Source organism: Phoenix dactylifera, unplaced genomic scaffold, assembly GCF_009389715.1.
Source record: "Phoenix dactylifera cultivar Barhee BC4 unplaced genomic scaffold, palm_55x_up_171113_PBpolish2nd_filt_p 000263F, whole genome shotgun sequence".
NCBI classification, from domain to species: domain Eukaryota; kingdom Viridiplantae; phylum Streptophyta; class Magnoliopsida; order Arecales; family Arecaceae; genus Phoenix; species Phoenix dactylifera.
In genome coordinates this window covers 344,485-363,987 of record NW_024067753.1, presented here as the reverse complement: position 1 = coordinate 363,987, position 19,503 = coordinate 344,485, and the positions used below count along the sequence as shown (strand labels likewise).

At 40.2% G+C, this 19,503-nt stretch overlaps 1 protein-coding gene and 1 long non-coding RNA gene across 2 annotated transcripts; one reads left to right on the top strand and one right to left on the bottom strand.

The window, feature by feature from the left end:
- The first annotated feature begins 5,020 nt into the window (after positions 1–5,020).
- LOC103696449 (chloroplast envelope quinone oxidoreductase homolog) lies at positions 5,021–13,723 on the top strand. The gene is made up of 4 exons (XM_008778081.4): positions 5,021–5,143; positions 6,909–7,050; positions 11,282–11,373; positions 12,859–13,723. The coding sequence occupies exons 1-4, from the start codon at positions 5,075–5,077 to the stop codon at positions 13,543–13,545; spliced, it is 990 nt and encodes a 329-aa protein (XP_008776303.2). The 5' UTR covers positions 5,021–5,074; the 3' UTR covers positions 13,546–13,723.
- A 1,627-nt stretch (positions 13,724–15,350) lies between these two features.
- On the bottom strand, positions 15,351–18,059 carry LOC103696448. The gene is made up of 2 exons (XR_602403.3): positions 17,852–18,059; positions 15,351–17,607 (listed from the first exon to the last, which is right to left on the bottom strand). It is a non-coding gene; the product is annotated as an uncharacterized LOC103696448 (long non-coding RNA).
- Positions 18,060–19,503: the final 1,444 nt, after the last annotated feature.

Sequence of the window (19,503 nt, the reverse complement as noted above, 5' to 3'; positions counted from 1 at the left end):
GGATACATTACTCCTATATGGATCAGCTTTGGGAGCGGTGGGAGGACCACGTGCTGAGCCAGGCGAGCAAGAGCCACCCAGTTACCCGGCCATCAGACAGCGTACCGGGATACATGGAGTGGTATCTCCGTATCACGCACGTTGCAGTTCAGCCTCCTCATCTGCGCTCGAGTACTCATTCTGGAGCTAGGGGAGGTCATGATGATGCTGACATGCACCGGCGGCGTAATGCAGCTGCACTCGGTATCAGTACCGACATTGTACGGATGGGTCCCTCAGAGGCTACGTCACTAGGTGCCGGGCACCTATATGATGCTATTTCTCAGATGCATCAGGTACTTCTGGGTGATGAGCCTGGCCCGAGTACAGCACCCTCTCATTTGGATCCAGGACCCTCTCATTCGGACGTACAGCAGTACACGCGTCGACGATGGCGTCATAGGGATTGATGATGGAGCCTTTGTAATCTTTGTAAAGCCTTTGATATTAATGAAAAATATATATTTTTGGTACATTTACGTGTAATCTTTGTAAAGCCTGGCCCGTTCTATTTTACATAAATATAACAGTGCACATAACAATCAATCTAACAATGCGAAGACAGATATTTTTTGATTTATATTGATGATGGAGTTTCAAAAATTGTACATATATAAACAATCAATCTAACTCTACTGTCTTGCCTCCACCTCCCCCTGAGGAGATGGAGTCCCGTGGGGGGTTTGACCCTGAATCTGATACGACTGATGTTCTGCCTCCACCTCCCCCTGAGGTACCTCCAAATGTTGTTCCAATCAAAGCTGACCCTGGACAAAGTTCCCCTCCAAAAAAGGCAGCAAAGCCTAAGAGGGTGCCAGTGGCAAGACCTGGCCTTGCAAGGAGAGGGCAGCCGATTAACCTCTTAACCAAGAACATCACAGAGCCCTCTTTTCCAACAAATGTGTTAATCATCTGCTCAAGCTTGTCACCGTTAAGTTCTTGTACATCAGAAAGGTCTATTAGTTCCCCTGTTTGATTTGTTTGCTCCCACCAGCTCTTAAGTATGTTTCTGTTTACATCTGAAATCTCAACGGAAACAACAGTCGTCATATGTATTCCCAGCTGATGATGGAGTTTCACAGTACATGACTCTAAGAGCCCCAAAAAATTTACAACTTTCAAAAATTGTACATATATAAATAATCAATCTAACTCTACTGTCTCGCTAATTATAACATTAGGTGAGATGCTCTCTTTGAACTGTTGAATCCGTGCTTCATATGAATTTTCCCATCCGGTAGCACAAGGAAGATGATATTTTCGCCAGTTGGTCGCTACTGGCGGAACGGGATGTCCCGGCAACAAGAACACCTTCAAAATTAGAAATAAGAAAATATTAATAGCTACAAAATTATAAATAAGCAAAATTAAATAAGCAAAATTAAATATTCGCAAGTGTTGTGAACGTAGTACCTCAACAAAATGATTTCCATTTACGAATCCGATAGCGATATCTTTGCGGGATAGAAGAGGTACTGGCACAGAACGGAGAGGTAGGAAGGTCAGACATTGTTGCAACGAGAGATGGTATAGGACAACATTATAGCAGGATGCTATAAGATGACCCATGTCCGGCATAGTCATCCATCTGTCATATGGTGGACAATCATCATAATATGATAATGCATGAGTGATCTCAGCAATCGTCCCTTCCACACCATATAATGTGCGATAGTGGTCCGAATGACATTGCAACTCTTGCAATAAATCCTTCCTAACACGCACCCAGTCATCTTCTCCAAATCCCAGTAAGTCAGCTATTGCCCTAAATCCGCAATTCCCATCAGCTTTTACATCCTTGATATGCTGGATGTATGGTCTCAAGGCAGAAGGAATAGCATCAATATAGATAATGGGCGTATGTGACTGGGCTCTAGTACGAAAAATCTGCAAATAATATCAAATGATAGAAAATATGTAACAATGGCAGAACATGTCCCGTATCGGCACATCTCGGCACGGCACATCCCGTATCGGCACATCTCGGCACGGCACATCCCGTATCGGCACATCTCGGCACGGCACGTCCCGACATGTCCCGTATCGGCACATCTCGGCACGGCACGTCCCGACATGTCCCGTATCGGCACATGACATACCGGCACGGCACGGACCGTCCCGTAGACGTTGTGATACCTATTGTAAGGAAATAAATATTTGGTACTTACCTTTTGCTTGGGCCGTCTCTTTTGAATCTGAGTAGATGGATTGCGGATGGTAACTTTCTCAACACCAGGTGAATAACTATCCTGTCCAGATAGAACCAACTCAAACGCAGACGGGTCACGTCGAGTAGACGTATCAACCTTCAGTGAAGCGCGCCCACGTGAACCGGTCTTCCGTTTTGCAGGCTCTAAAAGAGGTGTACTATCTGGACTTGCAATCTCTCGTAACTTCTTGATCATCTGCAATTGAGAAGCCCCATCTAACTTCTTGAATCGTAGCGCAATCAAATCTAACTCTGCATCACAACTCAGCTGAATTGGCTGCACGGGGGGGTAGGCAGAATATCAAGTTTCCTCCAATGAGGATCTATGCAGTCGAGAGGAATGGGCCGACCTTCCACCCTGTACCGCGCAATCTGGTGAGCACATGGTATACCATGTGTGCGTCGAATAGCGCACCCACAATTTGAATCATCAAACCCAACTGAATTGGCTCGTTTCGATTGGGCGAGGACATGATTTAACGCACTTATAGATATGAAACCTCGCAACTCTTTGAATTCAGCTGGCTTGAAGTTGTGCTGCACTACCAATAAACTCTTCTCCAATGAGGCTTTAACAGAGCTGTGCTGCAACTCAATCAATCCATGTATTCTAGTCCAAGATGACTCGAAACTTCCTTGGCTTGATCCAAGCTGCTTTTTGAGCTTTGCATGTGCACTCTCGACCCTAGTAAACAAATGAAAGTTAGATATAAGAATTGAGGCAAATTAAATTTAAATGAGTCTTTATTTGTGATACCTATTTGTCGTCACATTTCCGTAGTGCCTGCATGTATCAGTCCACGCTGCAACAAATCTTTCCTTGTATTTGCTCAGCCAAGTATCTGACACATACTGTAGTGCATCTGGATAGGTACCGAACTCTCTCTGTAGTGCACTCCAGCGATCATTATACTCGTCTTCCGTGGAGGACAGCACTAGTACATTCCAACTCATAATAAATTTATCCCATTTCTCCTTCAATTCGAAAATTTTTTGGCACTTGGCCAAAACATTCCTACTAATATGCCATCTACATAATAAATGTCTAGCAGTAGGAAATACTCTATGAATTGCATTCATCAAAGCCAAGTCTCTATCTGTAACAATCAACTCAGGCAAAACATCATCAGCTATGACACTGCGCAATCTCTCTAATGCCCAAGTATAGCTTTCTTCCCCCTCAGAATTTAAGTATACAAAAGCAACTGAAAATGTCATGTCAGTAGATGTCACCCCCACAATCTCTAAGAGCGGAAGACGATACCTATTCGTCTTGTACGTGCAATCCATTATCAACACACGGGGAAATGCACGGAACAAATCAATGCTGCCAGGGTGTGCCCAAAATAAGTCATGCACAACATCCGTATTAGTACAATTCCTATGCCACTCAATATATTTAGCCTCTGATAATTTACCTAATAGATGTTGCATTTCAGACCTCCCGGCTTTCTCTGCAACCTTAAACCGTTGACGTACATTGTAGATAGTCTTGATAGTCGTAACATTGAGGGCATCTCTTTCCTTCAATGTGGATAATATGTCCTTTGGACGAACCAAACTCTTCGACATATCCACTAACAATTCCGTCTCCTGCTCAGATAATCTCCCTGCATATGAGTGCCCCTCCAGATTCTCTGCAGCGGGATGATTGTGCACTCCACATACGACCAGTAATATCCAATCATCCGCAGTATCCAATTTCTTTCCTCTTAATGCAAAAGGGCATCCACACTTCTTTGTCCCACAGGCAGTCTTTATTCGCTTTTCTTTTGTGGTTCGGTACGTCCCACCCCTCTCACAACCTAACGTAATTCTGGGTTTCTTAGAAATGGTACCTGCATCGGATGATTTGATTACAACAACAAAACCATTTCGCCTCCCAGCTTCACGACACCAATTACACAAGTCCTCTCTACTCTTGAAGATCTATACATTAAACAATTTATGTAAGTACACAGTTGTAAAAATAGCTCGCTAAACTAATACAAAATTGCACAATATATTATAATACCTCGTAAGTTGTAAATTCGCTTGTGTAATCCAGTACAAATTCTGATCCAATTATACTAGATTCGGTTGTAGCATAGCCCTACATATAAAATAATTTATCATCAAGAATTAATGAATCAGAGGATCTGTTCGGCACAAAATTCAGCACGGCACGCGATTTGGCACGAGAAGGCTTCTGTTCGGCTGCAGAGTGCCGAACAGAAGCCTTCTGTTCGGCTGCAGTGTGCCGGACAGAAGCCTTATGTTCGGCACTGTGCAGCCGAACAGAAGCCTTCTGTTCGGTAGAGCGTTGCCGAACAGAATGCTTCTGTTCGGCACTATGCAGCCGAACAGAAGCCTTTTGTTCGGCGATCCAGTGCCGAACGGAGCACGAACCGTGAAAAAAAAAAACTTTCGAAACAAGGTGGAACACGTACCTTTGCGGCCGATTCTTCGTCCCAAATCACTAGTTGCTTGTCCATGCTTCGAATGGGGCTTAAATCTCCTTCAAAGATCGCCTAAACGATGTAAATGGATCGAGGGATTTAAGGGGGGTTTGAGGGGTGGTTTTTTTTTTCCTTTTCAAAACGAAACGGAGGAGGAGATGGAGGAGGAGGAAGGGGGGTGTACTGAGAAAATTTCAAGGGCAATATGGTAATTACACTAAAGGTTAGTTTGGGTATTTTTTTTTTGGTTTTTGGGGGGTGTCCTGAGCAATCGGGGGGGTGTATTTAGAACTACCCCTCAGGCGCCTGTGCATCGTTCTCTCGTCGGTTTCCCGTACTCATCTTCCCAAATTGCCCCTCTCAACGCTACCTATTTCCGCCCCCTACCATGGCCGGAAGAAGGACCATGCACGCCGTCCGGTACGACGGCTACGGCGGCGGCGCTGCCGCCCTCGAGGTATAACTTCTTCCAAAATGCCCCATGGTATTCGTCTTGTTTCCCACTATTTTCTCATTTATTTCTTTTTTTTGGGTACAATTCTCCTTTATTACTTCTCAGTCTGCTTTGATAGTGGTTTTGGGCGCTGCTAGGCGGATCACAAAATGTAACATGAGGAATTTTTTCACGCTTAAATGTCCTTTTTCATTTAGTAGTTCACCAAGTATTCTGGTTTACAGCTTTTTGGGTAAAATCTGGGGTGACCATAGCATTTACCATGAGTTTCAAAGCAGTATAGGAATTAGGAGATGAGTAGTTTTGGAAATTAGGTAGGTCTGGACGAAGGATATTTATTAAATTTCAATTTTCTTTAATATTGAAGGAAATTGAATATTTACCAAGAAAAAAAAGCAGGAGATTGGACAGGGTGGTTCAAACTTTTTTTTATATAAAAAATATGTTTGTTTGGAGAGAAATCTTAATAGTTCAGCTAAGATATGTTTCCATTACAACAAATGTAACACTTTTCGTGGCAAAAAAAGCTGCTAAAAATAATAAAATTACTTCTAAATATTTATGGCAATGGGCTAGCAGGAGGAGGAAAAAAAACGAAGAATATACTTTATAACCATGTAAGAAATTCCGCTATAATATTTATATTTTGATACTTAAAAAAGGTTACAGTGGTGAAAGACTTTGCCCCTATAAAATTATGTGGGTCTGGAAGTTGTGTTTTTAAGTTATTATTGGGAGGTTCTGGTATCAAGTAAAGGAATTAGATCCTTGTCTTCCTTTCTTTCAATGAATCCGAACCCATAGGCATTCTAAAACATTAAGTCCCTATAAGGGCTGACCCCTCAGTAGGAGCAGTAGTTAAGCTGTCATAAATAAGCATCTCTCACAAGAATATCATTTAACCCTTGGAGCTTGATTTTGATAAGGCCTACATCCTTCTACCGAAGCAAGCAACTTGCTAGTTATATGATGTAAGGCCATTCAATAAACTCCAGATGGTCATTTCGCTAGTTGGACAGGACATTAGCTGCCTCTTTTGTGTGTTTTGGTTTTGGTGGGTGGGAGCTGGACGAAGCCAGCAGGACAAAAAGGTGTCTACTTGATTAGGTTCAATAAAGGTGAAGAAATCATGGATTTTCAAGTGGAATTATACCATGTCTCAAAGAAATTCCCTATGAGCTTTGTGATAGTTTTCAGCTTTTGTCAAAATTCTCCAAGTGGCATTGCATGTCTTTGGACTCAAGTCTTCTGACCCTGTCAATGAACCTCCTGATTACCAGCAATCCTTCTTTTTTATTTCTAAATGATGTAGGATCATCAGATCTTAATGCTGTCTATATTTGCTTTTAGTGAAAAGTTGCTGCCCTTCCTTCAAGGAGGTTAGCTGATTAATAATAAGTATTGTCACTCCAAATCCATGTATATGTCTCTCTCTGTCCTTGCAATGCCAATTGTAAGCTGTCCTCTGCATCAAATTGTAAGTTGCATCATACTCCATTAGTATTAAACAACCACGTCCTACTAGGCTGCTTTCCTAATTACATAAAGATGTTTGTGTCTTTTTATTTTCAGTGCTTTATATTGATTTTTTGTAATTTTAAACAGAAAAAGGGAATATATATATATATATATATATATATATATATATATATATATATATATATATATGCACACACAATATTTTTATTGTCCTGATTTCTTCACAGTCCTAAAAGCCCATTCTGCAATATTATCAGTTCGAAATGACCAAAATTTATTCCCATTGCAGCATGTTGAGATTTCAGTTCCTGTACCAAAGAAAAATGAGGTTTTATTAAAAATGGAAGCAGCAAGCATTAATCCACTTGACTGGAAAGTTCAGAAAGGAATGGTACGACCATTATTGCCACCAAAGTTTCCATTCATACCAGGTAAACATCAAATCTTGCCAAGTAGATGAAGCTCCTGGTTGCAATTATGGTACATCCGAAAAATACTATGTCTGCTCAAAATAACATTTCTTGAGCTTATTTTTGTTTTGTCTGTTTCTTGAGATTCAGTGTGCATACACTTTTGGCTAAAGATTTGGTCATTGAATTTTTGTTTTTTTATTATGCTTTCCATAAAGCTGCTATAATGCTCGTACATCATCATCAGAGATTACAACTTCCAGGAAAGTTTTATGGTAGCATGACTTCGTAATGTTACGAAGGTATCAACAAAAACAAATATTTTTATGACAATTTACTAAAGAACAATATTTTTTGATGCATTGAACAAACTAATTTTAACTAACATATCAAAATAAGGTATCAATAGAAACATGCATGCTTCAAAGAATATTGGGATTTGAACTGAGGAGCATGAGCTGGCTTTCATTTTCAGTTCATATGCCTTATTAAGTATAGCATCGAAAGTTTTTCATGAAGACATGTATACTTAGAGGAGAGTATAGATTTTCAAAATCATTACTTACCAACTTTTTGTTGATTCATGACTTGAACAAGTAAATCTATTGGTGCTGCATTCAGTTGCTTTCTCAAGATTGTAGTTCCAAGTTACCAACGCCACATTTTAAGATTCTAAAAGAGATCCACCTTCTCATATGATGATGCACTTCTTCTTTGTACCAATTATAGCAATCTATTTCTTGAGAGAAGTCTTTATCAAGTTGGGGTTTATGAGTCATTTTTTGTCATTAAACATATTGCATAATAATAATGTTTTCTTTCTAGCTCTAATAGGATCGACAACTTGGTTAAGAAAAGCCTTGTTATATTTGGCTAGCATCTTGTAAGCATGTTTTCAAGAAAATTTTGGGTGCACTTTTTGATACCTTCAATGGTCAATTGCCTGGTAGTTAATGATACCTAACAACCAGTGTCATGGCCAACCTTTTTATGGGCATTTTCTTTGGCACTTGTTATGAAAGTGTTGAGTATAGCTAGTTGATAAGCAATTGTTAGAGTCTATAATAAAAACAAACTAATCTATAAGGTCTCCTATGATGCATCTACTATAACAACCCAAGACCTTGCACAAAAAATGTTAGCTAGAAGGTATTATTTAGGTTCCTTAGCCTTGTATGTGTGTGTGTGTGTATAGAGTGCATAATTGATGTGGTACTAAATACTAGCTTGTAGGGATCCTCACATACTTCCTCATCTAAACTCTAGCATCCTCGCTAGGCTAAGGGTCCAAATCTAATCAAATCCAATCACAGATACCACAAATTCAATCACACCTATGGTAAGTCCCAAAAGGGCTCATGCTGCAACATCTCCTAGTCCACATAGGCTATGGGTTGGTTCCACTCTGATATCATTTTAAACAACTCAAAATCTTATTTGAAAAGGCTAGTCCGAAGATATTATTTAGATTTCTTGTACCTAATGCATAACCAATATGGAACTAAACTGATGCCCCACATGGATCCTTACATCTACCAACATATCGAACCACCCTTATCTCATATGTAGAAGATCAACTTTTTGGACTGAAGTATGATCCATCAAGTTAGAAATTATTTATAACTAACTCCCACTTTGATGTCAATGCTTTTGGGAGAAGTCCTCTATCCTAAATTTTTTAGGAGAGGAGTTGGACACTGATGTGGTTCTCTACTCCAAACTAGATTAGGAGAAGGGCTGATAGCAGTCTGCTACCCTTTCTCCCTCCCGTTGTCTCCTTCCCCTATTAAAATAGGCAGCTAGCCCCAAGGGATATAGATCTCTCTGTCTCCCTTCCTCTTCCTCTCTTGCATCCTTCAACATTTTAGTTTTTGAGAAACCCTAGAGACCTCCTTGGGTGAGGAAAGTGGATTTGAGTAGGGATTTTGCATATTAGAGATAGAGATTATGTCTAGCAAGCCGCTACAAGAAGAGAAGTCTAAATCATACAAATATTGGTTGCACCAACTAGTTGAAGGTTTAAATGCTCATATATTTGATTACTCGAGAAAAAAATTTATATGCATATTTCAAACTAGGGACTTGTGATAGTACCACTATTGCCACATAGCTGTCTCTTTTTCGGTGTTCAAGTCATCTGTAGATTGTCTAACTTTTGATTCATAATCTATGAAATTCTGAAATTTGATTGAACAAATATCCTGGTTTTACGGTGACTTTACTTTTCTCTCTTTTTCTTCCTTTATTTTTTATTTTCCTTCCTCAGCCTCCTCCCCCCATTACCTCTCTCCCTACCCTTGTGATTAAATGAAAGACTAGTAAATAACAAGCTACTGAGTAGCATGGTACTTGGTATGGCAACTTGTGTAATGCACGTTAAGAATCTCTTTGTATGCTGAATAGCTAACTGGGGCGAGAAATCCTTGGAAATACTGCTAACTCTCGGTTTGGGATACCAACTCCAAGCAACCATCCTTTATTTAGTTATCCATGGATTAACGATGTTCCATTTTGGTTGATGGTCGAGGGTTAGTGAGATAAATTGGAAAAAAGTGACAAAAGGAGAAGGGAGAGCTTAATTTGGCCGTTAAACATATTTCACCTTCCCCCTCCCCCCCCCCCCAAATTAAATTTGCTTAGTTGGCTAAAGTCACTTTTTGGGGCATTGACTAGGAATAAGATTTCTATAGGCAACCCTTTAAAATGCATGGTATAGAGAGTTCTCTAACAAGAATGCCACATCAGTAGTTTTTAGTATCTTGAACATGGTTTGGGAAGAGTGAAACAAGAGCAATGGGAGTCACCATAATGGGAGTCACAACCAAGGACCTCACCCAAAATGGCTAGCCAGAAGGTTTTTTTTGGGTTCCTTAGTCCTGTATAAGTATCTAAGATCTCTTCGATGAATAACTGATATGGGACTAAATACACGTTTGCACAGGTCCTCACGTACTCCTCTCGTTTAAGCCCTAACATTCTCGTTAGGCTAAGGATTCAAATCCATTCAAATCTAATCACAGGCATCATGATCGGCCCGTTCAGCCTCAATAAGCTTGTGCTACAATGTCTCATAATCCACATGGGCTATGGGTCGGGTCCTCTTTGATACTATTTATCACAACCCGGGACCTCACCCAAAATGGCTAGGCGGAAGATTTTTTTTGGGTTCCTTAGTTTTGTATAAGTACCCAAGATCTCCTCGACAAATAATCGATGTGGGACTGAACACACGTCCGCACGGGTCCTCACAATGGGTGCTCCATTACTTTTCTCGGCTTGAGCAAGCAAGTCTCCTACCCTTCCTCTTCCCCCATCTAGCCACTACTAACTGCCAATTTGACCATTTGGTTCGCCACGACACAAGCAACATGGCCCAACATTTGACGTGCTGTCTCTCCTTTCTCCTTCCCAACCATTAGAAAGCTTTCGCCTAAGCCACCGCCACCTCTGGCCGTGGAGTCAACTACCAGTGTAGCCATCCTGTTGAGTGATCCTTCCCTCCTCTCCTCTTGTGTCTCATGTTGAACTAAGGAATGCAGAATATTTCTTTGTGTTATGAGACTATCACTCAAAGTTTAAATCACTATTATCTTTCAATGTTGACTGGTACATGCTTTTATGTTTGTTTGATGGCCTCAGCTAGAATAGATAAATTATTGTGGTGGGCACACTTGATGACCAACTGCATTAATGACTATGATATCCTATAAGCATCAAAACCTAACATGCTTTTTTTTTTTTTTTTTTTTTTTTTGGGGGGGGGGGGGGGTGCATGAAAATATTTAAACATTCATTAAGTATGCCTTATCCTTCCCTTCTGGAATAAGGACAATGAAAATGGTGGAACACGTCTGGCTTGTTCCTTCTTCTTCTTCTTATTGTATGTATTCAATATCTTGTTTTCTCAGAATTTGTATGGCCTACTACTGTAAGGGCATGGCTATGTTGATGGATACCTTGAGAGGTTTGCATTCTAGAATATAATATAGTCTTCATCATATTATTCAGATATGAGTTTGTAGAAACATCTTTTATTGACAAATCATAATTTGGTAAACTTCCATCCTCCTACAGATGGATGTCTTGCTTGAGGTGCATGAGCAGTCCTCTACTGGCTTTCTCTTTTCTCTTTTCTTTTTCTTTTTTAATATTCCAACTTCCAATGACTATCTTGTCTTTTCATTTGTCTTTTTCTAAAACCCTGAGGAGAGCTTCACAAACTAAGTTTCATGAGCCTTGTATGGTGAAACAGTAACTGATGTTGCGGGGGAGATTATTCAAATTGGTTCTAGAGTTAAGAACTTGAAAGCAGGTGACAAAGTTGTGTCCATGCTTGGATATTGGGTAAGTGCTCAGGCTTTTTGTTTGTATATTTAATTATCACAAATACTATAAAAAATGACCATGAACATAACCATCAAGCCTTTTCCCAGTTATCTGGGGTTAGATTTATAAAGGTTCCTTTGCCAAGCATTCCTATCTAGGACTAGCTCTGGCGATGCCTTGTGTTCATGAATTCCAATTTGGATTCCATTCATGGCTGAACATGCCTTTAACAAATTACCACTGACTGTTGACCTAACACCAACACCCCACCTTTCTCATAAACCAAGCAAACTATTCATGGAGGACACCTCAGAGCATTGCTGCCAAACCTCATAGAAAACAGCATTCAGGGTGATTTCTTATTTTTCTGGTGCATTTTGATATCAGAATGCAATCTTCCCTTATCAGATCCATCCTGGAGTACTGATCATGGGCCAGGCTTGGCTATAGAAAATGTCAAATTTTAAATAAGCCCAGAGTGAAGCCCGACTAAAAATAAATATGGTTTAAGCCCGAGTCCCGGCCTATGATTAGCTCTAATTTAGACCTATTTGTTACATATGAGTGCTGTAACTTTCTAACTTCTGTCCCAAGCCTTTTCTGGGAACTGATTTCAAGTCGTCATCAGTTCTGGAACATAGCTATCTGTGCTTTCTATCTTTCCACAAGCATGTTTCCTTTATATTTCCTGAAGCTCTCTTTGACCTTCTATTACTATCCTTTTCATTACTCTTTTCCTCCTTTTCTATGTTGTAGAAGGCTGGAACCAACCCAACAGTCTGTTTTTTACTGAAATCGAATGTTAATTTTATTCTTCTTATTTTCAGCATATGATTTTAATTTCTTGTACATTCAACTCAACGAATCAATGGAAGACATCTAACTAAATAAAGCAAGGAAGAGTAGCTAAATGCAAAAAGACAGATTTTTTGAGAACAATGTATAAGTTTTCATTTTGATATCATTATATTTTGAATTTTTCACAACCCATGTTCTTGCCCAAAAAAAATAGCCAGAAAGTATTATTTAGGTTGCTTTGCCTCATGCCAGTACCCTAGATCTACTAAGTGCATAACCAAGGTGGACTAAACACAAGTACTACTCCTGTTTAAAGTCTAGTGTCCTTGCTAGGCTAAGAGTCTGAATCCATTCAAATCTAATTATAAGTACTACAAATCCATTCACAAGCACCATAATCAGCTTGTAGTCAACCTAAATAAGCTTGTGCTGCAATGTTTCTTCATCCTTATAAGCCATGAGCCGGGTCCACTTCGATACCTTTTATAACGACCAAGGACCTCACCTAAAAAAGCTAGCCTAAAGGTGTTATTTTGATTGTTTGCTCATATATTAGTAACCAAGAACTACTCAGTGCATAGCTGATGTGGAACTAAACAAATGCCAGCACAGATCCTCATATTATCAAATAATGATACAGGTTTCAATTTGAAAGTCAAGTTATTTCTTTTCATGCTTTTCTAACTACAAGACATTTAATAGCAGAATGGAGGCGGACTTGCTGAATATGCCGTTGCGCCAGCAAGCCTAACAATCTGTAGGCCTCCTGTAGTATCAGCAGCTGAATCTGCAGGCCTACCTGTAGCTGCTGCCAGTGCTCTCCAGGCACTAAGGACCATGGAGACCAAGTTTGACGGGACCGGCAAAGCTGCCAATGTCTTGATCACCGCTGCTTCTGGTGGCGTAGGGCTGTATGCAGTTCAGCTTGCCAAGTTAGCAAACCATCATGTGACCGCTACCTGTGGGGCTCGGAACATAGAACTTGTGAAGAGCTTGGGTGCGGATGAGGTGCTGGACTACAAGACTCCAGAAGGTGCGAGTTTGAAGAGCCCTTCTGGTCGGAAATATGAGTTGGTTGTACACTGCACTGTTCGTATCGATTGGTCTACTTTCGAGCCAAATCTGAGTGCTAATGGAAAGGTTATAGATTTAACACCCGGCCTTGGGACTATAGTCAGATCAGCATGGAAGAAATTGACCTTTTCCAAGAAGCAGTTGATGCCGCTGCTAGTGGTGCCCAGTAATGAGGACCTGAAATTTTTGGTTGAGCTGGTGAAGGAAGGTAAGCTTAAGACGGTGGTGGACTCGAGGCATCCGCTGAGCAAGGCAGAGGAAGCTTGGGCTAAGAGCATGGATGGTCATGCTACAGGGAAAGTCATTGTGGAGATGTAAGCAAAGAGTTATCATTCTGCCTCTATTTTCTAAAACGTGTAGATGAATACACAAATTGATGGCTTGTGTCGGCTCGGTATTGTTTGTATAAATTTATGAATTCTGGCTGGAAATTCTGGCTTCCTGTTATTACTCATGCACTGCCTGAAGTGATAAGCCATGTGCTATCTATTTGTTCTGTGATTGTATCAAATTATGATGCTGAATATAATTGTTCCTTGTCTTAATCCCTTTCCATGTAAACAAGAAAGTAGATAGACTTGTTAGGTCTTGAGGTCCATGAGTTGGCTGTTTGAAGATGTGGAAAATATGCAATTTTTCTTTTAAAGCTTTTTTTAAAGTGGTCTCAAGGGGTGACTTCTGTGAAGAGGTGTGTTCATATGGATTGGGGGACCTCTTGAAGGGGAGGCCCGGGAGGGACATAGAGGGCTTGTGACTTTAATACGTTTTTAAAAGGTGGAACTTTCCATTGCCAGACTGTCTCTAGAGCCAAAAGAAAAAAGAAATGTATGTGCCGTGACCATTTTATTTAGTGGAGCGTGTAATTATTAAATCCGGATTGGAATGGTCAGCTCCAATTAAAAATCGGCAAGCTAGTCTCCTGGCCAGTCTGATGTGCCCAAAAGACCAGGGATGTGATCGAACAGGGTGGGTAAACCTGCCAAATAGGCCGGCTTGTAGGAAAAATTCAATTGGCCAATTTTTTCCCATTTGAACCAAAAAAAAATACATCTCTAATTTTAGAAACAAATCTATTTTAAGATTAGAAGTATCTTTTGTCCTTTCTTGAAAATTCTTGCTAAATGAGATTTTCTCTTGCGTGTTGGTTTCTTCTTTCAGTAGAACATTGGTTAAAAGTTAACATTAGAAGGTCTATTCCTATGTACTGTCCTACTGCATTTCTTATTACGAAACTTTAGAAATATGGGAATTTCATATGCAAAAAAGTCTAGTATATTTTAAATCTTTAAAAATATAATTAGATTAATTAAATAAATAATTTAAATTTTTTAATGGATTAATCTACTTTGGGCTAATTAACCATAGAACTAGAGTTATAGGGTCTGTTTCAGAATTGAAAATTTAAAAAATTAAGCCACTTTTCTGGATTAAGGATTTGATTATCAAAGATTTAATATTGATAAAAAATCAAAAAGAAAAACCCTAATTCTAAACCCTCTCTGTCCTCCTCTCTCTGGTAGCTAGCCCTCCTCACTCTTTTCAACAGCTAGTGGCAACAATATTCCATCTCTATCTCTCCTCCTTTCCCTTCTCTCTGCTTTTATTCTCCCTCCTGCACCTCCTCAAGTCCCAACCATTCCTTTTCTTTACTAAAGCCTCTCTTTCTCTCTACATATAATATTTAAAATTTTATTATATTTTATAAAAATATAAAAATTATTATTTATTATATTTTTTAGATTAAAATATTTCAATAAATAATTTATTTTAAAAAAAAATATAATATAGAAAATTATATTAAAAATTTTGATTGTATAAATAGTTAGATAATTGAAAGCACTATACAATATCTTTTAATCTCCAGATACTAACAATATTTTCTCAAATTAGTTACGAAACAAATACGTAGAAATATAATTATACAACAGGAAACAGTGTTTTACTAGAAGTTTTATGAGCAAAATCTCTATTGCTCAAAGTTCTTGACAAATTCTTTTCTTTCTATAGCAATTCCAAACCGATCCTCACAACCCAACCAACCCAAAAATAGACCACGGGGTTCTACCATCCACAAGTGTCTCGTCTTCATTTCCGTGTAAGCACCTAATGGCCGGTCATTGTTATAAGGAATTTTTGCCACTTTGTTTATTTAGCATTCAAAGAATGGAAACAAATATGCACACGTCTGAAGACATGAACTTGCAAGCTTGCATGCATCTAGATGAAATCATCTAATGAAATGTAGAACCAACCTTTATATTTTCTCTCCTTTTAGAGTAGTGCAATCCGGCTAGGCTTAGAACATCAAAGAACGTTGCTCAAAGCTCTTTTACCTGCTTGAGAGCATCCAGTTTTATCACAAAGAATTGGAACAGTGATCCACCGGATGTCACCGGTTTAAAGCCTTCATTCACCACTATTCTTTCTTGTCACTGGACACCCTCAGAACATCCAACCGCGGAAGACAATTTAGAGATGCTGTTAGCTCGATCGGTGCACATTGCAATAAAATCATCCATAGGGACTGGCCTGGAGCTTGAAAGCTTATCCAAAGCAACTAGTAACCTTATTCCGCCAGCAGTAGTAGGGGAGGGGGCGACTGTAACTTTTGTGTTTCAAATCAAATTTTCAGTAGTGCTACCATCAAAAATTGCTTCTCAATCTCCTTTGTTTCTCCGTTCTTTGGGTGGATCCAGGTTAGATGATTGGGCTCAAATTCAATTGGATGCAGACGGATCACCAGGGGGCATCCTTCATTAACATGCCTTGAAAAAAGATCTTATCGTCAATCTATGGACCCAATAAGAGAGCACTCAGAGATTCATTCCTCCATGAATTCACTGATATTCAACATCACGGTTTACGAGGTGCATGGCTCTTTGGAGGTGACTTCAAAATCACGGAGTCCGCTGAAGATAGAAAAGGTAATCTTCAAAGCATAAAGGATAATCTTTTATTTATGGACGTCATCTCTTCTCTTGGTCTGGTTGACTTGGATTTAAAAGGCGGGACTTTTTTTGGAGCAATGGAAGAGAGCACCCATCCACCGCACGGCTTGATCGATTCCTCCTTTCAGCTGAGTGGGAGGATTTACTCTAGGATCTACTCAGAAGGCTTTGACTTGCACCTTCTCTGACCATGTAACTGTTGCTCTATCCTGCAATTTCAAGTTTCAATGCTCAAACATTTTCAGATTCGAGGCATGGTGGACGAAGGAGCTGGACCTAGATGACATTATTGTGAGTCGTTGGAAGAAAGTCAAAGGGATCACCAATCCTGCTGCTGTGTGGGTCGACAACCTTAGGAGAGCCCATTCTGCTCTTTGAACTTGGTCTCACTCTAAAAAAAAGGAAATTCCGATAGAGAACTGAAGGAAAATTTGTTGCATGATGTGAATATTCTTAACAGGAAGGAGAAAATCTCAGCCCTGTTGGTGAACGAGTTTAATGCGAGAAGAATTTTGAAGCAACCATTGGAAGACCTATATACAAAAGAAGAGTTATATTGGAGGCAAAGGGATAAAATCACTTGGCTACAAAAAGTGGACCAGAACTCATCATAGTTCCATAAAGTAGCCCTAGGAAGAAAAAGAAGAAATTTAATCTCATGCTTGTTGGATGAAGGAGTGGAGTATCATAACCAAGAGGATATCAAACTTAAACTTCTTTCATACCTGAAGTCCTATTTGGGCTCCCTTCTAATCCCAAATTATCAATCAACTCTGTATTGGAATCAGTCGATTGTTCTTAGTGAGTTGGATAATGAATTTACACTTGAAGAGATAAAAAAAAGCAGCAGTCTTCTCCTTTGGAGATATGAAGACCCCTGGTTTGCATGGGTTTATATATATTTGTGTTCTTCAAGAGATGTTGGGATCTTATTTGTGATGATATTATGGTGCTTTGATATGGCTACATAGAAGTTTGTGACATAAATCAGTTGGTTGCTAAGTTCACTATGAATTGTAGATTGAGGCCATCCTGTTTCCTTTTCTCTCTAGAAAAAAGGTTCTCAAAGGACTGCACTAAGCTGTTGGCTCGAGTTGAAAAGTATGCCAATTCAGAAGAAGCTATAGCTGTGATAACCGTCCCCGTTTCTGACTCAGAAACGGGGAGAGGCCATCACACCAAAGGGCGGGCATTTGTAATCGCTTGATGGTGGGCGGTTACAACCGTCCGCCTTCCCCAGCAATCAGAGGCTACAAGAAGCCCGATCGATAAGGCTTTTCACCACCCTCCTTCCTCTGTTTCTCCTCCATTGTCTCCCTTCCTCACAACTCTCCCCGGTTGACAAGATTTGGTATTAGGCCTGCGTCGCCGGAGCAAAGGGCTGCGTTGCCGGAGTAGGAGGCGGACGTTCTTCTTCAAAGCAGGTAACGCCCTTACACATAGATTATTGTTTGTAGATCTATTTTAGAAATTAAATTAAACAAAAAAAAGGAAGAGGGTGGCGGGCGCCGGCTGTGATGGCCGCGAGCTACGTCGACCGCAAGCCGCGGCGGCCGCAAGGGGCAGCCGGTGCCACTGACTGGCCGGGGAGCGTCGTCGACTGCGGCTCGGGCTCTCCTCGAGCCAAATCTTTCATCCGCGGGAGAAGAAAGAAAAAAAAACATAACAAAACTTACCGATGGTTGATCCACAGCCGAAACCGCGGGTCGTCGGCCGTGGGACGTGGGATGCCAGCGTGGCCACGGGCACAACCGCAAGCACGGTCGTGGGTGCCGTAGGCCGGCCGCTGGGCGCCGTCAGCTGTTACCCGTCTTTCCCGAGCCCTCCTCCTTTTCTTGCGTTGCGAGAGAAGAGGAGGAGAAGAAATGGAAGAAGGAAGAAGAAGGTTCGGGAAGGAAGAAGGAAGAAAAGAAAAAAAGAAGAAAAGAAGAAAAGAAGAAAAAGAAAAGAAAAGAAAAGGAAAAAAAAAGAAAAAGAAAGAGAGAGACCTTTAACGGGTCCAACCTAACGGGTCGTGTTGCCTAGAGGTGCAGCACAAGAGGGGAGGGTGAATTGGGCCCTCTTTAAAAAATAATTAAAAATAAAACATATAAAGAGTATGGGTTACTGTTATCTTATAGATTCAGCAGCGAAAATAAGATTGCACAAATACGATAGTGAATAAAGTTAGAGAAGCAGTCAGAAAAATGCAGAGGAAAGGAAGAGAAGAACCACAATCACAAAAACCAAGGTTTATAATGGTTTGGTGCACTCCTAGCACCTACGTCCACTTCTCAAGCCTAGCTTGAGATTTCACTATAACCCAGCAGATTACAGCCTGATTGTTTTCCGGACTCACAAACAAAACCCAGTCGGTTTTCCCAGGCAACCAACCGAAAACCTTTTGTTTTTCAGGATCACAAACAACCCAATTGGTTTTTAAATAAACCAACCAAAAACTTTACATCGTTTATTTTTCCAGGCTCACAAACAACCTAGTTGGTTTTCAGATAAACCAACCAAAAATTCTAAACCTTGCTGAATGTTCCCAATTCAGCAACTTCCAATCGAGGCTTGGAAGAACCTTTACAAGTTTCAAATCAATGAAACTGTTACAGCAACAATTAATCCAACTAAAAGAATGCTGTAACCAGTAAACTTAAAGCTTCAGAATATAAAGAGTGAATCAATGAAAATAAAAGCTAAAGCCGATGAAGAAGTTGGCTGTGGAAGGATGTTCCAATGTCCGAACAACAGCTCTTCATGTTGTAGTGAGAAGCTTCGACTGATTTCCTCACAGGAGAAAGTTTTTGATTCAATGCTGGTGAGGATGATGAATTATTAAGCTTTTCTTATCTTTTTCTTAGTAGAAACCTTTTCGTTTTCTATAGAATCTTTTCCCTTTTCTTGTTGTTTCTATTCTGAGGTTCCTTCATATTTATAAACAAATTCTTCGGTGGGATTTAAAATTTTTTCTTTCCGTTTTGATAAGAATCTTTTTCTATTACAGAAAAAGACAAAAGTCGTTCAAAGCTTCCCATTGTGGTCCCAGCAGTACAAGGGTCGACTCATGTAACTCAGGGGTCGACTCATGTTCATTCTGGATTGGCACTTCAAAATGTCGAGAAGGCTTATGCTGTGATATTTGCAAAGGGTCGACTCTTTATCCTTAAGGGTCGGCTCATCTTCATCAGGAGTCGCCTCTTTAAACACAAGGGTCGGTTCACGCTTTGGTTTTTCGGCCGGCGCTGAGACTGAGCAGGGGTCAACTGTTCAATTTCGGTGGTCGACTCATTTTGAACAAGGGTCGACTCTTCAGACTTTGTCTCAGGCGGTGAAAGCTTTCTAT